The sequence below is a fragment of the Coloeus monedula genome (assembly GCF_965178545.1).
Source record: "Coloeus monedula genome assembly, chromosome: 4".
Taxonomy (NCBI): Eukaryota; Metazoa; Chordata; class Aves; order Passeriformes; family Corvidae; genus Coloeus; species Coloeus monedula.
Genome location: NC_138784.1, coordinates 5,561,378 through 5,580,206, shown reverse-complemented (window position 1 = coordinate 5,580,206; position 18,829 = coordinate 5,561,378). Strand labels below are relative to the sequence as shown.

The window sequence follows — 18,829 nt, the reverse complement described above, 5'->3', positions numbered from 1 at the left end:
ATCTTTTTCAAGAACCACTTTTGGTCCATGTTCAAAAGGAGTTTAGTGACATCACGTCTTTAAAGCTTGGGACTTGTGCATTTTCAAGGCCTAGATAAATTCATTATCATTTGAGAAAGCCAAATTCTGAATTTAGTATTCAGACTTCTTTACTTAACCTGTGCAAAAGAGATGTTACTGAACCATAAATGATGAATTTAAAATCCTTTTTGTGGGAAGGATTCTCAGTTAGTGTGGGGAAAAAAAGCTGTCACCTAAATAATTTACTGCTCCAACTTTTTCAAGATGGAGCACTAGCAAGAATAGCAAAAAAGTTAGCTCAATGTTCTTCAAGATCAGAATTAAATAGTTCTCTTGTGTGTACATGAAGTGGAATACCACATAGTTTCTCCAAACACTTCAGAGTGACATTTGCCAATTACAGGTTCCTTTTAGGTTTTAGAGTTTTGGAGGCTTCCATGGAAATTCCCTCTCCTCTCCTCTCCTCTCCTCTCCTCTCCTCTCCTCTCCTCTCCTCTCCTCTCCTCTCCTCTCCTCTCCTCTCCTCTCCTCTCCTCTCCTCTCCTCTCCTCTCCTCTCCTCTCCTCTCCTCTCCTCTCCTCTCCTCTCCTCTCCTCTCCTCTCCTCTCCTCTCCTCTCCTCTCCTCTCCTCTCCTCTCCTCTCCTCTCCTCTCCTCTCCTCTCCTCTCCTCTCCTCTCCTCTCCTCTCCTCTCCTCTCCTCTCCTCTCCTCTCCTCTCCTCTCCTCTCCTCTCCTCTCCTCTCCTCTCCTCTCCTCTCCTCTCCTCTCCTTTTAGAAGGTTTTGAGCTATACCTTTGTCAGCTGAGATGACTGTGTGTCTGGAAGGAGGTTAAAATGAGGAACAAACCCATTCTTCGGTGGTTTCTTGGAGCACCTTGCAATGATGTCTCCTGCCATTGTAATTCTAAGTGAAAATCACACAGAGGACCAGAAGAGAAAAGTGGAGGATCACTGAACACTTCTCTCTGCTTTTTCCTAACACTTGCTTGGCCTGAAAAACAAACCCCAGAAAATGTCAGGAAAAACTGGTTTTTTATTCTTTTCCCTGAGTCATATATTCACACTTCCAGCTGACTGTATTGATATTGTTAATTCCCTGCAATTCCTGTATTCTGTAGCATCTCAACACACAATTCTTCCTCTACATGTGGAGGAAAGGAAAGAGAAGACTTTTGGTCTGTTTCTTTCTTTCATACACACCTTATCCCATGAGAAACTGAGGCTGCCCTTAAGGTTCACCAATCTATTCTACCTCCTTCCCAAGCAGATGTTTTGCCACCAAAGCAGCAGATTTGGTACAGTTCTTTCCTCCCAGTCTTGGCCATCATAGTGCTTCTAAAGAGACTTCATGAACTTGCTCTAATATGCACTGGAATATCAGGTCCTTTGAGTCACATTAAATGAGATTTGACATCTCTGGCTGGTGCCAGACATCCCTGCTGGTTGCACCAGCACTCCTGGCGATATGCTGATAGAAAGTGATGGAATGAAGTGTCTTATGCAGCAATTTGTGGATGAACTTAGAAAATATTAGGATGCTAGAAGAGATAAGGTTTTACTTACCCTGCTGTGTCCTTCCTCTCTAAGAAGTTTGATAGCTATTGAAAGAAGCATGTAAGCATCCAATGTAACACAGAAAAGAATGTACACACATTGATGCTTTGATAAAAGTTTGTTCCTCAATTATTTTGCATTGCAGTGCATTGAACTGCCTTACACTGCTGACAGGATATACATATCAGATAGTTAGGAATTTTTTATTGTTTGCAGGTTTCCTGTCACAAATTTGGATGATGTGTGATTAACTGAAAGTGAAGTGGCAACTACTGTGATTTTACAAGCTGTCTTTAATGCTTACCACACAGCTGCAAGATCAATTATTGTATTGTGATGGTTTAGAAGTATTTCTGGCCAGGATTGCCAAGGCTTCCCTGTGGTTGTTAAACCTGTGGTGTCCAAATAAAAGAACCAGTTTAACTATCTCCTTGAGAAAGATTAATAGAAGGTCTTCAGTACAATTTTATGAGTTATGGACATTTTAAATCCTTCTATTATGGGGAAAACCAGCTAACCCCATAAGCCAGGACTCTTTCTTCACACTTTTCTTCACCTTTATCTACTCAGTATACAAACAAGCTTTCTCTACACAGTGAGTGTTTTCACAGAGAAATTCAAGATCAAGCCTGCTTTAGCATATCTAATTCTGTTGCTTCAGTTATGAGATTAATTCCTATTTGTTTTGACCTACAAGTTACATATGCAAATCTCTTGACCAAGTCTTTGCATCAGAAATAGCTTTGCTTCTTAGCAAGTCAAAACTTTTCTAGTCACTCTTTTGCCTTTCAATCGATCTATGGCATTTATTCTTTACCAAAATAAGAAGAAAGATGCGAGAATGTGGCATGTCTTGGTGATGACCCTCAAAAATAAAAAAATCAGCATTGTTTCTCATAAAATTTCTGGATTCTCTAGGCTGTAGTGAGTACTTACAGAAGACTCATCTGATTCCTACACTATTTTTAGGCATTGTGCTCTTCTTGAGGGAACATGGTTTTCCCAGAAATGTAATAAACATGTGACAGTCTTTATCTGTTGTTAATAACTTCCTTGTAGTGTAAAACAACTTCAGAAGCTAACTAAAAACAAGACATCGCCATATTTTACATCATCACCCAGGTAGGTCTTGGGTCATTGGTTTATTTGGTGTATAAAAATCAGATCCTTCATTTGGCAAGGTGTCTTCTTGGAACATTGAACTGTGGTAAGGAATCTGTGCATGTGGACTCTGAGCATGCTGTATTAATACCCTGGCCAACTTGTTACCATTTTCTCTGTAATCATCCTTTCGATTCCTTTCCAATCCATCCAGAGGTTTAGTTGCCTGTGTAGAATATCATCTCAGATACAGCACAGCTGTTTAACCTTGGACCAGACTTACCTTAAGTCTACTACAGAGCGCAATACAGAAGTGGAATTTTCAGGGTAGGGTGCTTCTCACTGGGTACATGTGTTGTATGAAAACTTGTTATGAGGTAGCTAAAATGGTGCTCCTGATATAACTAATACCTGTTTACTTAGAGCTCAGATATTGCTGGTAGTATTGATTTAAAGTATCTTGATAACTGTGATTTATAAGGCTGCCACAAAGACATCCATTCACAATTTACTAAGTGTGATTCTCTTGAATTGTTAAAGAAATCTGGTGTTGAGTTTTTTTAGCAGTTGTACTTAACAAATCTTGTCATTGTCTCAAAACCTGTTCCTGTGTTAGACTTCACAGGAGGTGTTGTATCTTCACCCTATATCAGTACTTAAGACAGCAGTATAATTCTTGAAATAGAATATTATGTAAAACTCAGAAGAGATTTTAATCTTGTTACTTAGCATGATTTTCAGGATTTGATATTCCCCTAACTAAGCACCTACAGCTGATCAGGAGAGGAGAAGGGAGAACAACAAGCTAAATTTAAATAGGAGAAGCTATTTTTTTTTTAAATCTTATGTCTCAAATCCAGGGTTTATTCCCTACATTTCTCAGGACTGAGTTTTTACATTAATTGCAGTGGTCAATAGGTGGGTTTGCCTGATCCAAAGTGCTTGTGATTTTTGTCTTGGAAACTTGGCATTACTTCAGCTGCTTTGTGTTTTACATCACATTAACCAGAATGTACCAGAAAAAATTTTTGTTCATTTAATTATGTTAATATTTGTTCCAGTTGATTGTACTTGGAGGCTTTTGCTTATGCCAGCCTTGAAGTCCCACTATGCTCTAGGGAAGATCTATTATGTTTTACATATTTAAATTTTTTAGTATGCTTACAGTTTATATAAAGTAAACAGCAAATGTATTTTTAACATATTTTGCCTCCCATAATAAAACCAGAAAGGAGAAGTTATAGTGAATGCTCAGACCTTCAGCTCATTAAAAGACTTTTCAGGTCTCTTAGAAGACTTGGATGTTTAGAGAAAAAGTTGTCACAAGTTCAGCAGTGCTGATGACCAACTGAAGAACTCCGATTTCACAGAGTCACTGATTTTGTAACCATGCCTTTGTTATAAGTTTTTTTGAAGGTGTTTGAAGTTCAGACAAAATCCTTGGTGTGCTATTTTTTCAGTCCATGTTTCGCTTTCAATGATTTGGGGTAACTATTATTGGAATTTGCTTCTGGCCAAAAAATAGCAAATTTTCATATTGCTGGAGTATTTCCTGTAACTGTTTCTAAAAAGAGCCATGATTTTAAAATCTTAAAAAAATCCTTAAAAAAAACCCCAACACTAAAAAATTTCTCCTACCTCCGGGTGTTTACGTTTTTGCTAACAGCTCGTAAACAGAATTTTAGAAATGGACTTAAAATATCATGACCCATATTTATATCATCACACACACACACTATGGTGTAGTGGGTTCAGTTTGTAACCGGGCAGAAACACCAATTTAATGTAGTGGTTTGGTCCAAAATACTCATTACTGTTTATCTTCTGTGAGATAAGAATTAGGAGAAATGCAAAGCAGGCACCAACCTTGAAAGAATATAAAGAAGTTTATTAACAGACCTAAAAGAAGAAAAAAAAAAATTATACCACCTTCAGAACTCTCCTCCTCCCCCCACCTTCCTCCCTTCTCCCACTGACAATGTGAAAAGACAGCCCTTAAGATGTTCAGTCTGTTTATCGCTTCCATAATAACCTTGTTCAGTCCATTTAGGAAGAGGAGTCTCTCTTGCTCATGCTATGAACACATTATCACAATAAGACAGCTGCCCACTTCCAAATAACTTTGTTCAGTCCATTTAGGAAGAGGAGTCTCTGCTCGCATGTGCGTCCTTTCCCCCGACTTGCAGCTTTTCCCACAACTGCTTTCAAGGGTCCACTCTTGAAGATTTTGGGGTACAATTTTAAGGTTGAGCTGTTCAGAAACAAAAGTTCTCTTCACCCATCTCTGGGAGCATTTCATCTCTAAGAACAGAGACCCTTCTCCTTCCCTGGGAGCAAAGGGTCTTCCTCATCTTCATCTTTAGGACTATCTCTGGGAGCATCTCTAGGAACTGAGGTTTTCTCCTTTCCCATTTGGAGCAAAAGTCCTCATCTGGTTCATCTCTCCCTGTCCAAACTTCTCATGAAATTACAGCTGCTTCAGCATCTGCCTATCTCAGTGCAGGTGCTTTTGTTCCCGAGTTGAACACTCCACCCCCCATATCTTCATGAAATTGCAACGGGATACTCTGATATATCATAGCTTCACAACAGAATTTCAGCTTTAAGCATCTCTTCTTTCTCTTCCCTCAGGTTTTCAGCTCTTCACAGCAATAAAAGGGTTAATCTCACCTAGGCTTTGCAGCTGGAATGTGGCTTATCGAAGCGGAGGGTGGGGGGGAGCCCAGCCGCTCTGTCTGCCCATAGCAGGGCTGTGGGGGGGTTCCACGGGTGGAACAGGGCCCATCGGCTCCAGGATGGCCGTGGCCCAGCCTGGCCTGGCCCGAGCAGGGCCTGGGCTGAGCCCACTGGCCCCCGCACAGGGCTCGCCACCACCTGTCCTAGCACGGAAATGAGACAGACCTGTGGGGGGGGCTTTGTCTATTCTTAAGTGTGGATCACAGAGGCGGTCACAATTTTAAGTGGCTTAAAGAATTGTCCATATTCAAACTGGCCAGCTGATAGGCTCTGTCAGGTCATGGGGGAAGCTGTAAGCACCCCTTTGCGAGAACATCACTTCCGGGACTATGCTAGCTAACCCATGACATATGGTCTTTTCTTGCTTACAGAAGTTTGCATATAGGAGGCAGTAATGTAACCTTAGAAAGTTTTTCCTTCCCTTGTATACCAGGTCTGGGTTTTTTTTTTTCCATTTGTAAAATAAGTCTTTCTGTGAATAACAAAATACAAGATCAAAAGTGGGTGGAATTGATTTTAAATATTGGGAAATGTGAACACTCAAAGGCGAATTCAGAACTCTTAAAAAATAGGAGTAACATTAATCATATTAAAACTCTTCTAAAAATATCACGGGAATAAAAAAACGAGTGCATCAATAAGAGATGAAGGAAATGTTAAAGGGCATCCTTATTCTGAGTTACCAGTGAAGAGAGACTAATCAAACCTTCCAGCAACATGGCAGTGATAGATTTTGGGCATAGGATGCCTCATCCCACTGGCACCCTGGCAAGCTACCAATATGAGATCTGAAGCAATGAGGGGATTATGAGCAATAGAAATAAATGGAATGTCTCTATCCTTGCCTATGGCTGTAGTTTCCATTACAAAATTTTGGGTTTATATGTTTCCATCATCCATGTTTCATATTTACTTAATGGATACCTTAAAATACAGCATTTCAGTTACATTTCATTTATTGTGAACTTAGTTGTTTCCAGTTCCTGCCTCACTCCCAGTAGCGTAATCTTCCTTTTCACTAGGGCATAGGAAATTTAAGGAATATTTTTGTGGATCACTTTATTCAAGAGCGATAGTAAGTCCTGTTACTCACTGGCAGCTCCTGCGTACAGATGTAAAGTTGAATGTCTGCTACATAATAGCAGCACCCCTATTAATATTATTTCATAAATCTAAGTGAAATATGTACTCATAGGATTCTGTTGCATAGATGAAAGCCATGTTATTAGAATTGATATAATTCAATGATGTTTTTTCCCCACTACATTATGTAGTATGGCAGTTGATACATGTCCATTTAAAAATAGAGAAACTGCTTAGGCAAAATCACCCAACTGTTATTTCCCTGGCCAGGTAAGATCAGCATAAGGATCTACTGTAAAATAACGCAAGCTATAAGCAAAAGCTTTAATCTGGCACACATGACAGATGTGCACATAGGCACTAATCTAATAACAAACGTCCTGCAGCCTCAGTGATAGATCAAAACATTCCAAATTAACATCAGACACACGTCTTCAATTGTGTATATGTATATTTAAGTACATTTAGGCATAGTAAAAATATATACCTTTTATGTTTTGCTTGGCTATCACCTTTGACTCTTCCAACTTTTATCTTTTCATAGTTTCATACACAGCATCTGTGTATCTGTGGTGGAGAGCCTTTTTTCCTGTCATGGGGTTAGATAGTCACGTTCTGTTGTGTCCTTTGATCCCCAGATTCTCTTTGGTTTATTTGGCTTTGGCTTCTGCCTTACTTGTATCTATCTTTGCTTCATTTTTTTAGCTCACTTTATTATACTTAATAAACAACTTTGGACATGGGTTAAATAACACCAAGACACGAAAACCTACATAATTCTAGTTACTATTGTTTAACCTCTTTCCTATAGGCATTAAAATTCAAAGTTCTGATAAAAAACAAAAAAGCTGGAACAATTGAGGAAAGCATGCTCAGGATGTATGATGACAATACTGGTGAGACAGAGGAACTGTCTGACTCTGAATTTCTGTCTGAGGACGAAGACACAGATGATACACTACCTCTTCACCAATCAAAGAGTTCCACCAAAAGAAGAGCAGATGGTAGATCTTCAGCCCCACCTCAAAAAAAACCAAAGGTAACTTTTGCCTCAATTGAATATAGAGAACACATAGATATAAAAAAAAAAAAAAAAAAAGGCTATATGATCTTAAAATAGAGTCTAAATTTAAAAGATAAACTTTAAAATTAGTACGTTCAGTGCATTTGGAAATTACATGTTCCAGCTCAAGGTTTCAGAGTTTTCCTATTGTTATAAGAAAAGCCAGACTGGACCACATTTTAGTATCCAACTAAAAAGCAACCCCTCCCTGTGCTCTCATCTTGAACTTCCTGCATTTTCCTCTTTCAAGGCTTGTGCTTGTCCCAAGTGCTCAGCACAACAGCAGATTTAAGAAGAAGTTACCTAAGTGTTTTGTGTGTCCCATGGCCCTCCTGGAATTATGTATAGAGAACACTTATAGCAGTTCCTGATGACAACAAACACAGTAAACTATTTCTTCCCCAAGTCCACCAGTCTGTTTTTGAGATAGATAGAGAGGTAGATAGATAGATAGATAGATAGATAGATAGATAGATAGATTCCCCTATTTTCTTCTGTTCTGGATTTTTTGCATTAAATTAGGTGCACATTCCTGGTTGTGCTGAAACATTTTTCAGCACCTAGAATCGAAAAGGTATTTTTACATTTATCATGAAGATATTTAACATTAAGTATTATTTCTGAGAGTGTAAAAATTGGGTGTAATCTCCTTTTTTAGAATTCAAATTAAACTTACACCTTTTTTTAACCAAGTATAATTCTCTACCATGGAAAATCTGTTGCTTCATCAGGGTTCAAACTGCTTTGTTCAAGTTTTTTAAGATGTATCCAGTCACTGTTGCACATCATGCTCTGATTACCTGAACATGGCTAAACTGGCAATGCTCCTCAGAGCCCAGAGTTGCTGCTGAGAGGCAGTGTCTCTTTTCTTTGTATGATTTGATGGTCAAGGTCTTTGCTTCTTTCTCATTCCATCTGACATGGAGAGATAGTAAGGAAAAATTCTGAGGAAGGAAGGAGTCTTCTTTGAAGAGGAAAGGCCAACTTTCTAGATAATAGGTTTCAAGTATATTTGTAGGATCATGTTACAGACCAGAATGTATTCCGCATACTCTTAACAGCAGCAACAAAATGTATCTGCTCATGTTTCACAGGCAGAAGAGAAAGTGGTTTCCAGGGTCCCGCTCTGCTGGAGTATTTTTCTTGATGTCCCACTATACAGGTTTATGGAAGGCAGGAAGAACATGGGAATCCACAGCCAAGACACCCCAGTGATGCTGCTGGCTTTGCCTGTGTCAGTGCCTGCCTCCAGAGAGTTGTATTTTTCAGGATGTCCATGGAAGTGGAATCCTGTTGCTCCTCATGGGACATAGCCCCAGAATAATTAATGCACTTGAACTTTGCATAGTTTAAGATCCACAAGCAGGCAATCTCTATTATTTTGTCAGATGAGAATTTGCATTTGAAAGCTTTAATGGAATGTAAACATGATTAGCATCATCAGCTCTCTGCTGGCTACTGCCCCTGGTTAGCTCACAAGTTACGCTATGAAAAATGAAGTGGTCATGTAGTGCCTCACTGTAAGAGAGAAGACCCTGGAAAAACTTCAGTCACTTTTGCTTGTTTTGGTAATGGAACAAGACTAAATTAAGATTTTGGTGAGAGAAATTTCTGCCTTAATCAAGAAGAAAAGAGTTTTCCTAACTTCAGAGCAATGCTTAGAGGAATATTGACTAATTTGTTTGGCATAGTATAATACTCTCCTGTTATTCTACATTTTATGGTTGAGTTTATGCTGCTGATCTTTTCTAATACTTTATGTCTTTATGAATAGAAAGTTGGAGGTATATTTTTAATGAGTAATATTAAAAACCATGAAAAATTATGTTATTTTACAAACCAGTCTTAGAAGCAGGAAAACTGTGAGGCTAACCAGAAGAAGATTCTGCTAGGAAGCACCTATAGCATCTCTCCACTCACCCCACGATTGCTATGATAAACATGGACACAAAAAACTTATGTTTCTTTCAGTGGATCAAATCTTAATATTAAAGGTCATATTTATTAAATTCATTAACTGTAACATATTTTCTCAGGCTTTATGCATCCAAAGTGATTGTTTCTCTGAATTATTAATATTAATAATAATGAAATATGCATTATTGTGACTTTTTTATTCCATTATTCATCTGATGATTATTAGGTGAAGAGGGGAAAGATTGCCCTTGCATTATCGGACCTTGTGGTTTATACCAAATCTCAGAAGTTTGTGAGCTTTGAGCATTCCCTGATGAATCAGCAGTGCTATGAAAATAATTCGATTGGAGAGGCTCAAGCACGAAAACTTGTAAGACATTCAGGTAATTTCTTTTGAGTTAGTTAGTTAAAAGTTGCATTGTTGCTATGGTTCACTGCTTAGGCATTAGAAAGACTTAGGAAGAGTTAAAATTTTATGAAACACCTGCTGTCTGATTTTATTTGGTTCTTCATATAACACTGTTTTAGAAATGTCTTTTGCATAGCATTTTTTTATTTCTGTTGGTTTTGTGAGGAAAATTGAAATTCAACTTTGTTTTAATTCTGTGCATTTTTATAAGAACAAATATTAACACAGTCTCCAAAATGTATGTCTGCCTTTTGATTCATTGTTTTCTGCACCAAATAATTTAGAAGTTACCGTCAGTAGTCGGAAACGTGTGGAATAAATTTCACCCCCCCACCATATCTGGGCTGAGAACTCAGTGGAGTTGGCTTGGCAGTCGCCTGGCTTTGGTGACAACTGCAGATAAGAGAGTCCTCATCAATGGGGTGGATAAACCCTAGAGCAGGCAGTTTGCTCCACTGGACCAGACCTTTCATCCCAGCCAAGCTGGATTATTCAAAACTCATTCTGTGTTGGAGCATCTCCATTTGGTGCAGCCAGTGCAGTGCAGCCTCTGCTGTTGTAGCTCCAGCTGCCTGCTGAGAGCCCTGAGGGAGTGTAAAGAGCAGAGATCACTGACCGTGACAATGGCAATGGAGTCTGCCACATGCCCATTCACTCGGGGCCAGCCCAGCTGCCACCCACTGCTTTGTGGAGGTGATTCAGTGGCTGGTGAGGCAAATGATGCTGAACGGCATCAAAACAAGTAGGAACTTGCCAGCCATTCAAGACAGTCCTCTCTGGTTCCTCTAGCAATCTAGGCAAGATAAAAGTAGTTCTATAACCCCTCCTTGCCACCCCCCCCCAAAAAAACCCCACCCCCAAACAACAAAGCAAACCAAAATCAACAAAACAAAAACCCTAACCAAACAAAAAATGAAATGAGAGGAGAATGGAATAGATCAGAGAGATGACCCTGGAAATGTAGATTCTTGTTTAATTGCTAAAAAGGAATCATGCAGATAGAAGTCATCTGAAGTTTCCCACATCTGTGTCGTTCATGTCTACATATGAGAGGGGAGGGAACGCTGCCAGCAGAAGGAGAAACAACGTACATGAACAGCTAACATCTTCTGAAGCTTATAAAGGAACAATTTAAGTGGCTTTTGAAAATGTGCTTTTCCCTGGCCTTAATATTATTTAGTCATTTTATTTAAACTTCAAGACAAGATCATCTAGGGATATATATTTTTTTTCATTTTGAGCTATTATAGAATGAGGGGGTTTTTGTGCAGTTTCCTGTTCTGTGTCTTAGTTTCCCGTGAGAACACAGTGGGCTTTAGTGTAGAAATCATATGTTTACCCTGCAAAAAGGTGAAGAAACAAAATATTTCAGTGAAGGAATGATTTTTGATTAATGAACTTACAAAAGACTGCACTATATACAGAAATACTATCAGATTCAAACACACAAAAATTTTAAGGTTACTAAATAGGATTTTAGGCATACTGCAGAGTGGTCCATATATTGATGTTAAAATAGAATACATTGACATAATTGTGTAAAAAAATAGCTGGATCAAATTTTTGTATTTTTATTATTTATTCAAATAGGAGCTCTTGAACAATAAATGTTTTCTTATGAAGATTTTATCCTTCTGTTTATCAGCTAAAGATTTTATTTCACATACTACAAGATTTATTACAAGAATTTACCCCAAGGGAACAAGAATGAGCTCTTCAAATTATAATCCTCAAGAGTTCTGGAACGTGGGGTGTCAAATGGGTATGTATGTTTGCAGAGACTATTGCATTCTAGCCTTTACAGATACAAGAGTTTTTTGCTTCCTATAGTGTTTTGGTGTTACGTAGGTTACATATTTTCCCCCAGTGGCATTATTTTAATTTTTTGTTATATAAACGTTTCCTTCAGCCCACATATCCTGTCAGTTTTTTATCCCTAGTAATTGCAAATATCACTTTGCATTAAATAGCTGTCTCTTATCCCAAATATCCCATTTACTATATTTTATTAATTTCTTTAAACTACCTTTTAGAATTGGATGTTAAGAAAAACACTAATAACAATTCAGCATTTTTAAGCTTCCATTACACAGCAATGGAAGTTTCTCCTGAAGGATTTGTGGGTTTTCAATGGCTCTCTGTGACTTGAGTGGCACAAGTGCAGGAGATGTGAGCACAACTATTGATAGTGGTGCCAAGAATTCCCAAAACAGGATATGCTGTGCGAGGAAGCACTCAAACATTCTTGGTCAGCACAAAACCCAGGTACAGCTGGGAGCTTCTGGGAGCCTCCAGGGTTTATACAGATGCAACATGCATTTAGCATCTTAATTGCTGGTACAAAACATATCAGTTTCATGGGCAATGAAATAACAATAATTTCTGCTTCTCTTCATTTAAAGCTTGAATTTGAATTTGTTAAAAATAAGCATGACTTCTGTACCCAGCAGACTTTGAAAAACCTCTCACCTGTAAGCATTCTGTCCTTTTTGATGGCTTTAGAGACAATTTTGCCTTCATCTGTTTGTTCTTCAGTTTAAAAGATTCTCAGTTACAGACTATTTTTCTATGTCTGCCTGCGACATCTTCTTCAGCCCTAGGTAAAGTCGAGCAGAATATGTTTTGTATCCACATATAAATTCTGTCTTTTATTCTGAGTCTTTGCCAAGGCCACCTGAGGGAGACTGTGGGGTGAGCAGGGCACTTTGCCATAGGCTCCCAGTTTTGAGAGGTGAAAGGTATGGACTCACCTTATATTAAAATACACACTCATCCGAGGACAGGCACAGATTTCACTCTGCCTGTAGGGCCCTAAAGTTTACATCACCCTTGTTCCAGGCTTCCTTTTCCACTTGTTTCCTTTCTTAGCTCCCCATATATCTTCTGTGACAAGTTACTTTCTCCATCCTGACTTATACCGGGGTAGAGATTTACATAACTACACAAGGAGTACAAAAATTACTAGTTAGTATAAATTTTACCTGTTTCTGTGTCATTATAAATGCTTACTTGCAGTGCAGATTCGGACTTGGTCTGGGCTATCCAAGTATCTCCTCATTAGTACACTGTGTGAAATTGGTTTGATTATATTCTGTCCTTGTGGTTCATCCACACTAAGTGTGATGTCTGTATTACTTACCTGGGGTGCTGCCCTCTCTGTATGCTATAATTGCAATCTATACTATATATTACCATTAAAAACTAGTAAGTTTGTTTCATGCTTAGAGGAAGCACTCGCCAGAGGTCCTTAATTTAAAATCGAGTTAATCTCCCAGTCTTATCATGCTGCAATTTACTAGTTTTCTTTCTAGCCTGTAAATCTCCACACTTATCTCTGCAAAGAATATCCATTTGTTAGATCACAGACAGGACCGAAGTCCTTCAAAATTACTGCACTGACTGTTTACTCAGAGTATACTTTAATGAGAAGTCATTCTAAACATTAGTATGCAAAACATATGACTTTTAGTGCATAGGGGATTTGGGTCCCTTCCTGGAAGAATTAAAAATATGCAGGAAGTGGTTAAATCTGCCCTCTTGGTCACTTCATTTGCATCCTCACTTAAAAACCCCTCCATTTTTCACTTGGGAATAGGCTAATTAAAAACAATTCTCCACATGTATTATTTCCAAGCCATGTTAGATCTATCCTTAATTCCCTAATCTGCTTTAGATAACTGTTTGGCAGAAATATAGCTGCTCTTCACAAGGCAGCTCCCAAAGTGAGTGAATCTCAGTGAATCTTCTGCTGATGTCCTTCCACTGGTCTACCACAGATTTTTTAATTTTTATATCTGTCCCATGTCTGTATAATCCACACACCCTTTCTGTCTCCCTGCCATTGCACTTTACACCCCATGCACAGAAGTAATCCCTCCAGGTCCCTTCTACCACTTCCCTAAAACTCTTCAAAGGACTCTCAGGTTTCTCCTATGTCACCTATTCCCCTTCTTAACTCCCTTCTCCCCCCCAGACCTGCAAGCTTACCTTTAAGTTCCTTTAACACCCATAACTTTTCTGGCTGGGCAAAGAAAATATATCAGGTTTTGTCCAAACCTACATATCATACTGCCTGCCAGGCCTCTGCATCATGTAATTATGAGAACTGAGTTATTCCTTCACTTCCCTCAGTGACTGACCCAAAACAGTGCTGTCTTCTGTACCTTGCCAGCAATTTTCTCTAAATTGCTTGGAACGTATTACCTTGGAGCAGCCTGGCACTCAGCTAAAGCAGGATGAAACGGTCCAACAGGCTCAAGATTTGTTGGGGCCGAGGACGAGACATGTAATTGTGTAAACCTAATTTCCAGAGGAAGGCAAGTTAAAAACCTCAGTAAAAAGTACAGAGTTTCCACAAAATAGCTTTTGGATATCCCTGTGCACTCCCTGTCCATTCTCTGAAAATTGAGACTCATAAGAACAGGAGGTTTTGTGAAAAAAGAGGTCTTATGGAGGAAAAACTCCCACTTTCTATAGTCTGTGAAAATTAGTATGCCTTCTGCATACAACTGCAGTGAGGCACTGGAAAGAACTGGTTTGGTGTATCCATATCTCCTTTTTATTTACTAAGTAAAATGAAATGTAAAGATTTATGCAGGGAAAGAAAATTCAGGACAGTTATTTAAATAAATTGATATCAGTTGTTTTATATTGACTGAGAAAAACAGAAAAAAATATGAAACAAAAGAAAGCCTTGGTGAAAATAAAAATAGAAAGACTTGAATATCCTTTTGAATATGGCATTTCCATGCAGTAGGAAGTGTTATCCATGTATCAAAGCATGCTACAGGAATGACCAAAACGTGTCATAAGTTACAGGAGAAAGCCACAGTGTGGCAGGTACAGAATTTTATTCCAGAAGATCCCATATGTACTTTTTGGAGTATGCATAAAAATTCATATGCTACTGTGAAATTTCTACTTGTATGACAGATCTCTTCTTACTGTAGGTTTTGTTTTGGCCTGTGTGACTGAAATGCAGCGTGGCAATTTTGTCACATCTGTTTTGTGGCTCAATCTTGTGTGCAATAATATGACAAAATATGGTAAAAAATAATGCATTGAAAGAGTGATTAAGAGCTATCTGACTAGTTCTGATTTTAATCTCTGAAGCACCCAAGGGAAAAAGGAACCAACTAATTTCAATCTTGGTCTGCCTCACCTGTGCAAGTCAAAATGACTCAAATCTGGCCATGCTTGGGCTCTGGGTCAATAGCTGTATTATTGCTGTCTTCTACTGGCTTTAATAGTCAAAAAGTGCCTCCTTAGGAAGTGAAAACTAGAGGACTAATTTTTTTGTTATGTTGTCCCTTGAACTTCATTGATTTGCTCTTCACAAACAGTGAGGTGGTACAGTTAATTCATGTGTAGGCATCTACAAGATAGGTGGGACAATAAGATTCAATATAGGAAGCTCCCCAAATGCACTCAGCTTTCCTTTGGAATGGCTCCAAAGGCTGGGAGTTGTTTTGAATGAAGGTTTCATGTTTCTTCTGCAGAAATGTGTCTACTGCCAGGTTTGTGACAAAGCCCTTGGGCTACTCTGTAACCTGCTTCTTTTTAGGAAGTTTTTGGTGCGTGTAATAGATACTGGACTTTCACTTAAAAGCAAAGAAACATTGAAATTCCATTTTATCAGTTTTTCCAGTTGTCTTCACTGCAGACAACCAATAGAATAGTAAATAATTTATGTCAAGTCTAATAAATTTTAAAGGAGGATGGAAAAAAAATTGCAGGAACACATTGTTTCTGAAGTCCTTGCTGATCTTGTTCTACAACCTGTCAGTGACTCAGACTAAAACAGGAAAGAGAAGCTGATAGTATTCACTGTTCTGCCAAGAATCACAAGTCAAGAAAATTTTAAAAATTATTTTGGAAAACTTTCAGGTGTAAAATTGGTCAAATGACAACCAAAAGACACTCAGACTTACAGTGGAGTGTAACTTTTAGACTGACACATTATGTAGAAGGCAAAATTCAATTTAGATTTTTAGATCTGATAATTTATCAGAAATGCTTTAGGTACTTTTCCCATGAGAACGAGAGAGGATCCCTACTTGAAACCCCTTGCAGGTATACTTGGACAATGGATGACTTAATCACCTGACATCTTTTTTCCAGTAGAACTACTTGTAATTAAGTAGGAACAATGTCAGCAATTATGAACTGTATGACTGAATTCTTCACATTTCTAATGGCAGTGTCTTTAGAGCAACAGTATTAAATGGGCCCAAAGACAATACAAAAAGACTGACTGTACAGTCTAAGCATGTTATGTCAGAGAGTTATGCATTTACCCAGTTCTCAGAGGAGCAGTCCTTCTTCCTAGGGCAGAGTCCCTCATGTTGTAAGTCATTCATACATTTTCTGTAGAATAAAAACAACCATTTCAAATGTGTAGGTGAAAAATAAAGCCAGAAATTATCATTAAGCTTAATAAAATTTGGAGTATGTAAGGGGAGGAAAGAAATACGTACAGTTTGACCAATTTCTTTTTTTGCCAGGAAAGGAGGTGAGAGTTTGTATGTAAAAATTATACTGTCCATATAGGCTTGCTCTGTGTTTTAGTGGAATCAATCATTGTATACTTTATTTTTTTTTTCTAGTAGACCAAGGTCCTTGTTCATAAAGTTTGGGTTGGATCTCACCTATTCACAGGTTTACTCTCTTTCAGTTTGAAACCCTTCCCCCTTGTCCTCTCATGCCCTTGTAAATGGTCTCTCTCTGTCTTTCTTGGACTTCAGAAATATTTCTGTAAATTTGGGCAGGGATGGATTGAGTGCAGCTGTGACCTGCATGTGAGAAGAAAAGCCAGACAGCCCATGCCCAGCTTGGAGTGCTGATGTGGAATGAAAGCAGTGTCCTCAAATCCAATCACATTGATCATCTCATAACCAATGGCAACATACCAGAGCATTAGGATATGGTCCTGTTTTCAATAGTATTTCCCAGGCTGTGTGGAATTCAGCTCAGATTTTGAATATCTAAGGCATAGATTTTAGTTGCATTCATCGTGAATGGCCCACTTTAAGAACATAGACAATTGGAAAGAGCTGAGAGGATGGCACCAAGGCTGATAAAAGTGTGATCTATTATATCTCTTTAGATTCAAATGTGTGAGGTAAATCATGGAGATAGGAACATTGGCACTGAGCGCCTTTTGCATAGGATATTTTTTGAAATGGAATAAAATTCATATATTTTGAGATGCATTTTTAAATGGCATAAAATGCAATTAAGTAACTCATTTTAAGAAAAATTGGTGACAAATGTGTCCTTATCCATTTTAAAATCTTCCCATTTAAATGGAGAAAATACATTAAACCTTATGGTTGTAATATAGCTAATAGAACCAGGAAGCAAGGAATTAAAAAAAAAAAAAGCAATTTAAAAGTCCCACTAGGAATATTAACTGAGAGACAAGATCACAGACAAAAGATGTGCAGTTTTCCTCAACTGCCTTCAAATCATAGTCACAGTGCTCATTTTGGTTTTAAAAACTTTTGCTTTTAGTCTATAAATCAATTATGTCTTGAATGGTGGTGCTTATGGGAGGTGCTGAATTTGAATATATAGAATGTCTTTAGTTCTGCAATTAGTTGTGGGACTGACTTCATTTAACTGCTTGCGATTCGGAGATTTGGGGTCAAAGATAGAATTCCTCTGTGTACTATGGATTGGTTCATTTTTTGGAGCTAGGCTATTTCTTAACTTCCATTTGCTGTATGAAGTTATTTACATCTGGGGCTTACTGGGACAGCCATGGCAGCTTGGGTACTTTGCAAGATGATTTGAGTATTAAACAGTCTGATCTGAAGGGGATTTAGCCTGATGGTTCTAGGAAGACTTAAATTTATTTCAAGTGCCAGAATCACACCGAGGAATTCCTTTGCTCAGATTGTCCCCCAAGCCCACGTTTTGCTGTGCTGTTTTGATTTTGATGTCAATATTAAAAGGCTTTTGGTGCTTAATGAAAGGACTGAGGAGAAAGTTTAATGTACACAGTGCTAAACTTCAGATGCCTTTACTTCCTCATGAAAACCATACATTAAGTTAATGTGCTGCTCAGATGGTTTCATTGCAAGCACTTTTGGGCTTCTTTCCAAAAGAAACTGTCAGTTTAAATCTCTCTTCATACATGCATTAAATTTATACTGTTTCATAAAACAACGTTACAAAGGATGTTATTGACAGTTCTGCTCTTGAACTCAGCAAAGCTAAAATGAAATGCTGGGTAGAAATTCAGTGTTGTTTGCAGGAAGATGTTGCTAAGCCCATGCTGCTAGGCATAGCTTTTAGTTTATGATCCTTGCCATTTCTCAAGAAGTGTTAGGGCCATAACTGCACCTGATTAAAAAGAAAAACTGTGCTTCAATACACCATAAAGCATTGCCCTGGGAGGCCCCAAGCAGCTATGAACCTTGCAAACAGTTTTAGTACAGGTTTGCATCTCAGAGAATATGACACAAAATCTCACATTTGCTTAATCGTGTTCAAACTTGCAATACCAAGAAACCAGTAGGTAAATTAAAACTACTGTTCCATGTGTTTTTAACTTGTTCTAAGGTCAAATTAAATTAAGTGAAAACAGTGCTGATGTTTGAAGATATGAACCCATAATAGCAGTGCCCTTCACTTGTGTTGCAAAAGTAATTTTCCTAATATGATAAAATATAAAGTATTCTCGTTTGCTTGTTGCTGTTGTTACACCAGATTTTCCTGCTCAGTCGCCTATAAAGCTTGGTAAATTTAGCAATAGTCTCATTATGTGCAATCATGTAATTTGGTTCATCATGTGGAAGCTGCTATTTGAAGGTGACTGTTCGATGTGCCTAATTTCAGTTGCACTTTTAAACCCACACATTCTGAAAGCGTGGCCTAGGAATCACCTGTGGACTGAGAGATCCTGGCTTATCTGTAGATCAGACTTCCAGGGGCCTCAGCAT

At 38.3% G+C, this 18,829-nt stretch overlaps 1 protein-coding gene across 1 annotated transcript in view; it reads left to right on the top strand.

The window, feature by feature from the left end:
* PLCZ1 (phospholipase C zeta 1) overlaps positions 1 to 18,829 on the top strand; it is a gene marked incomplete at both ends in the record, with an annotated part of 41,138 nt that overhangs the window by 12,200 nt on the left and 10,109 nt on the right. The window contains 3 exons of the mRNA XM_082281135.1: positions 7,307 to 7,534; positions 9,702 to 9,858; positions 11,530 to 11,646. Coding sequence (XP_082137261.1) covers positions 7,307 to 7,534; positions 9,702 to 9,858; positions 11,530 to 11,646 — 502 coding nt within the window. The remainder of the gene's footprint in view (positions 1 to 7,306; positions 7,535 to 9,701; positions 9,859 to 11,529; positions 11,647 to 18,829) is intronic.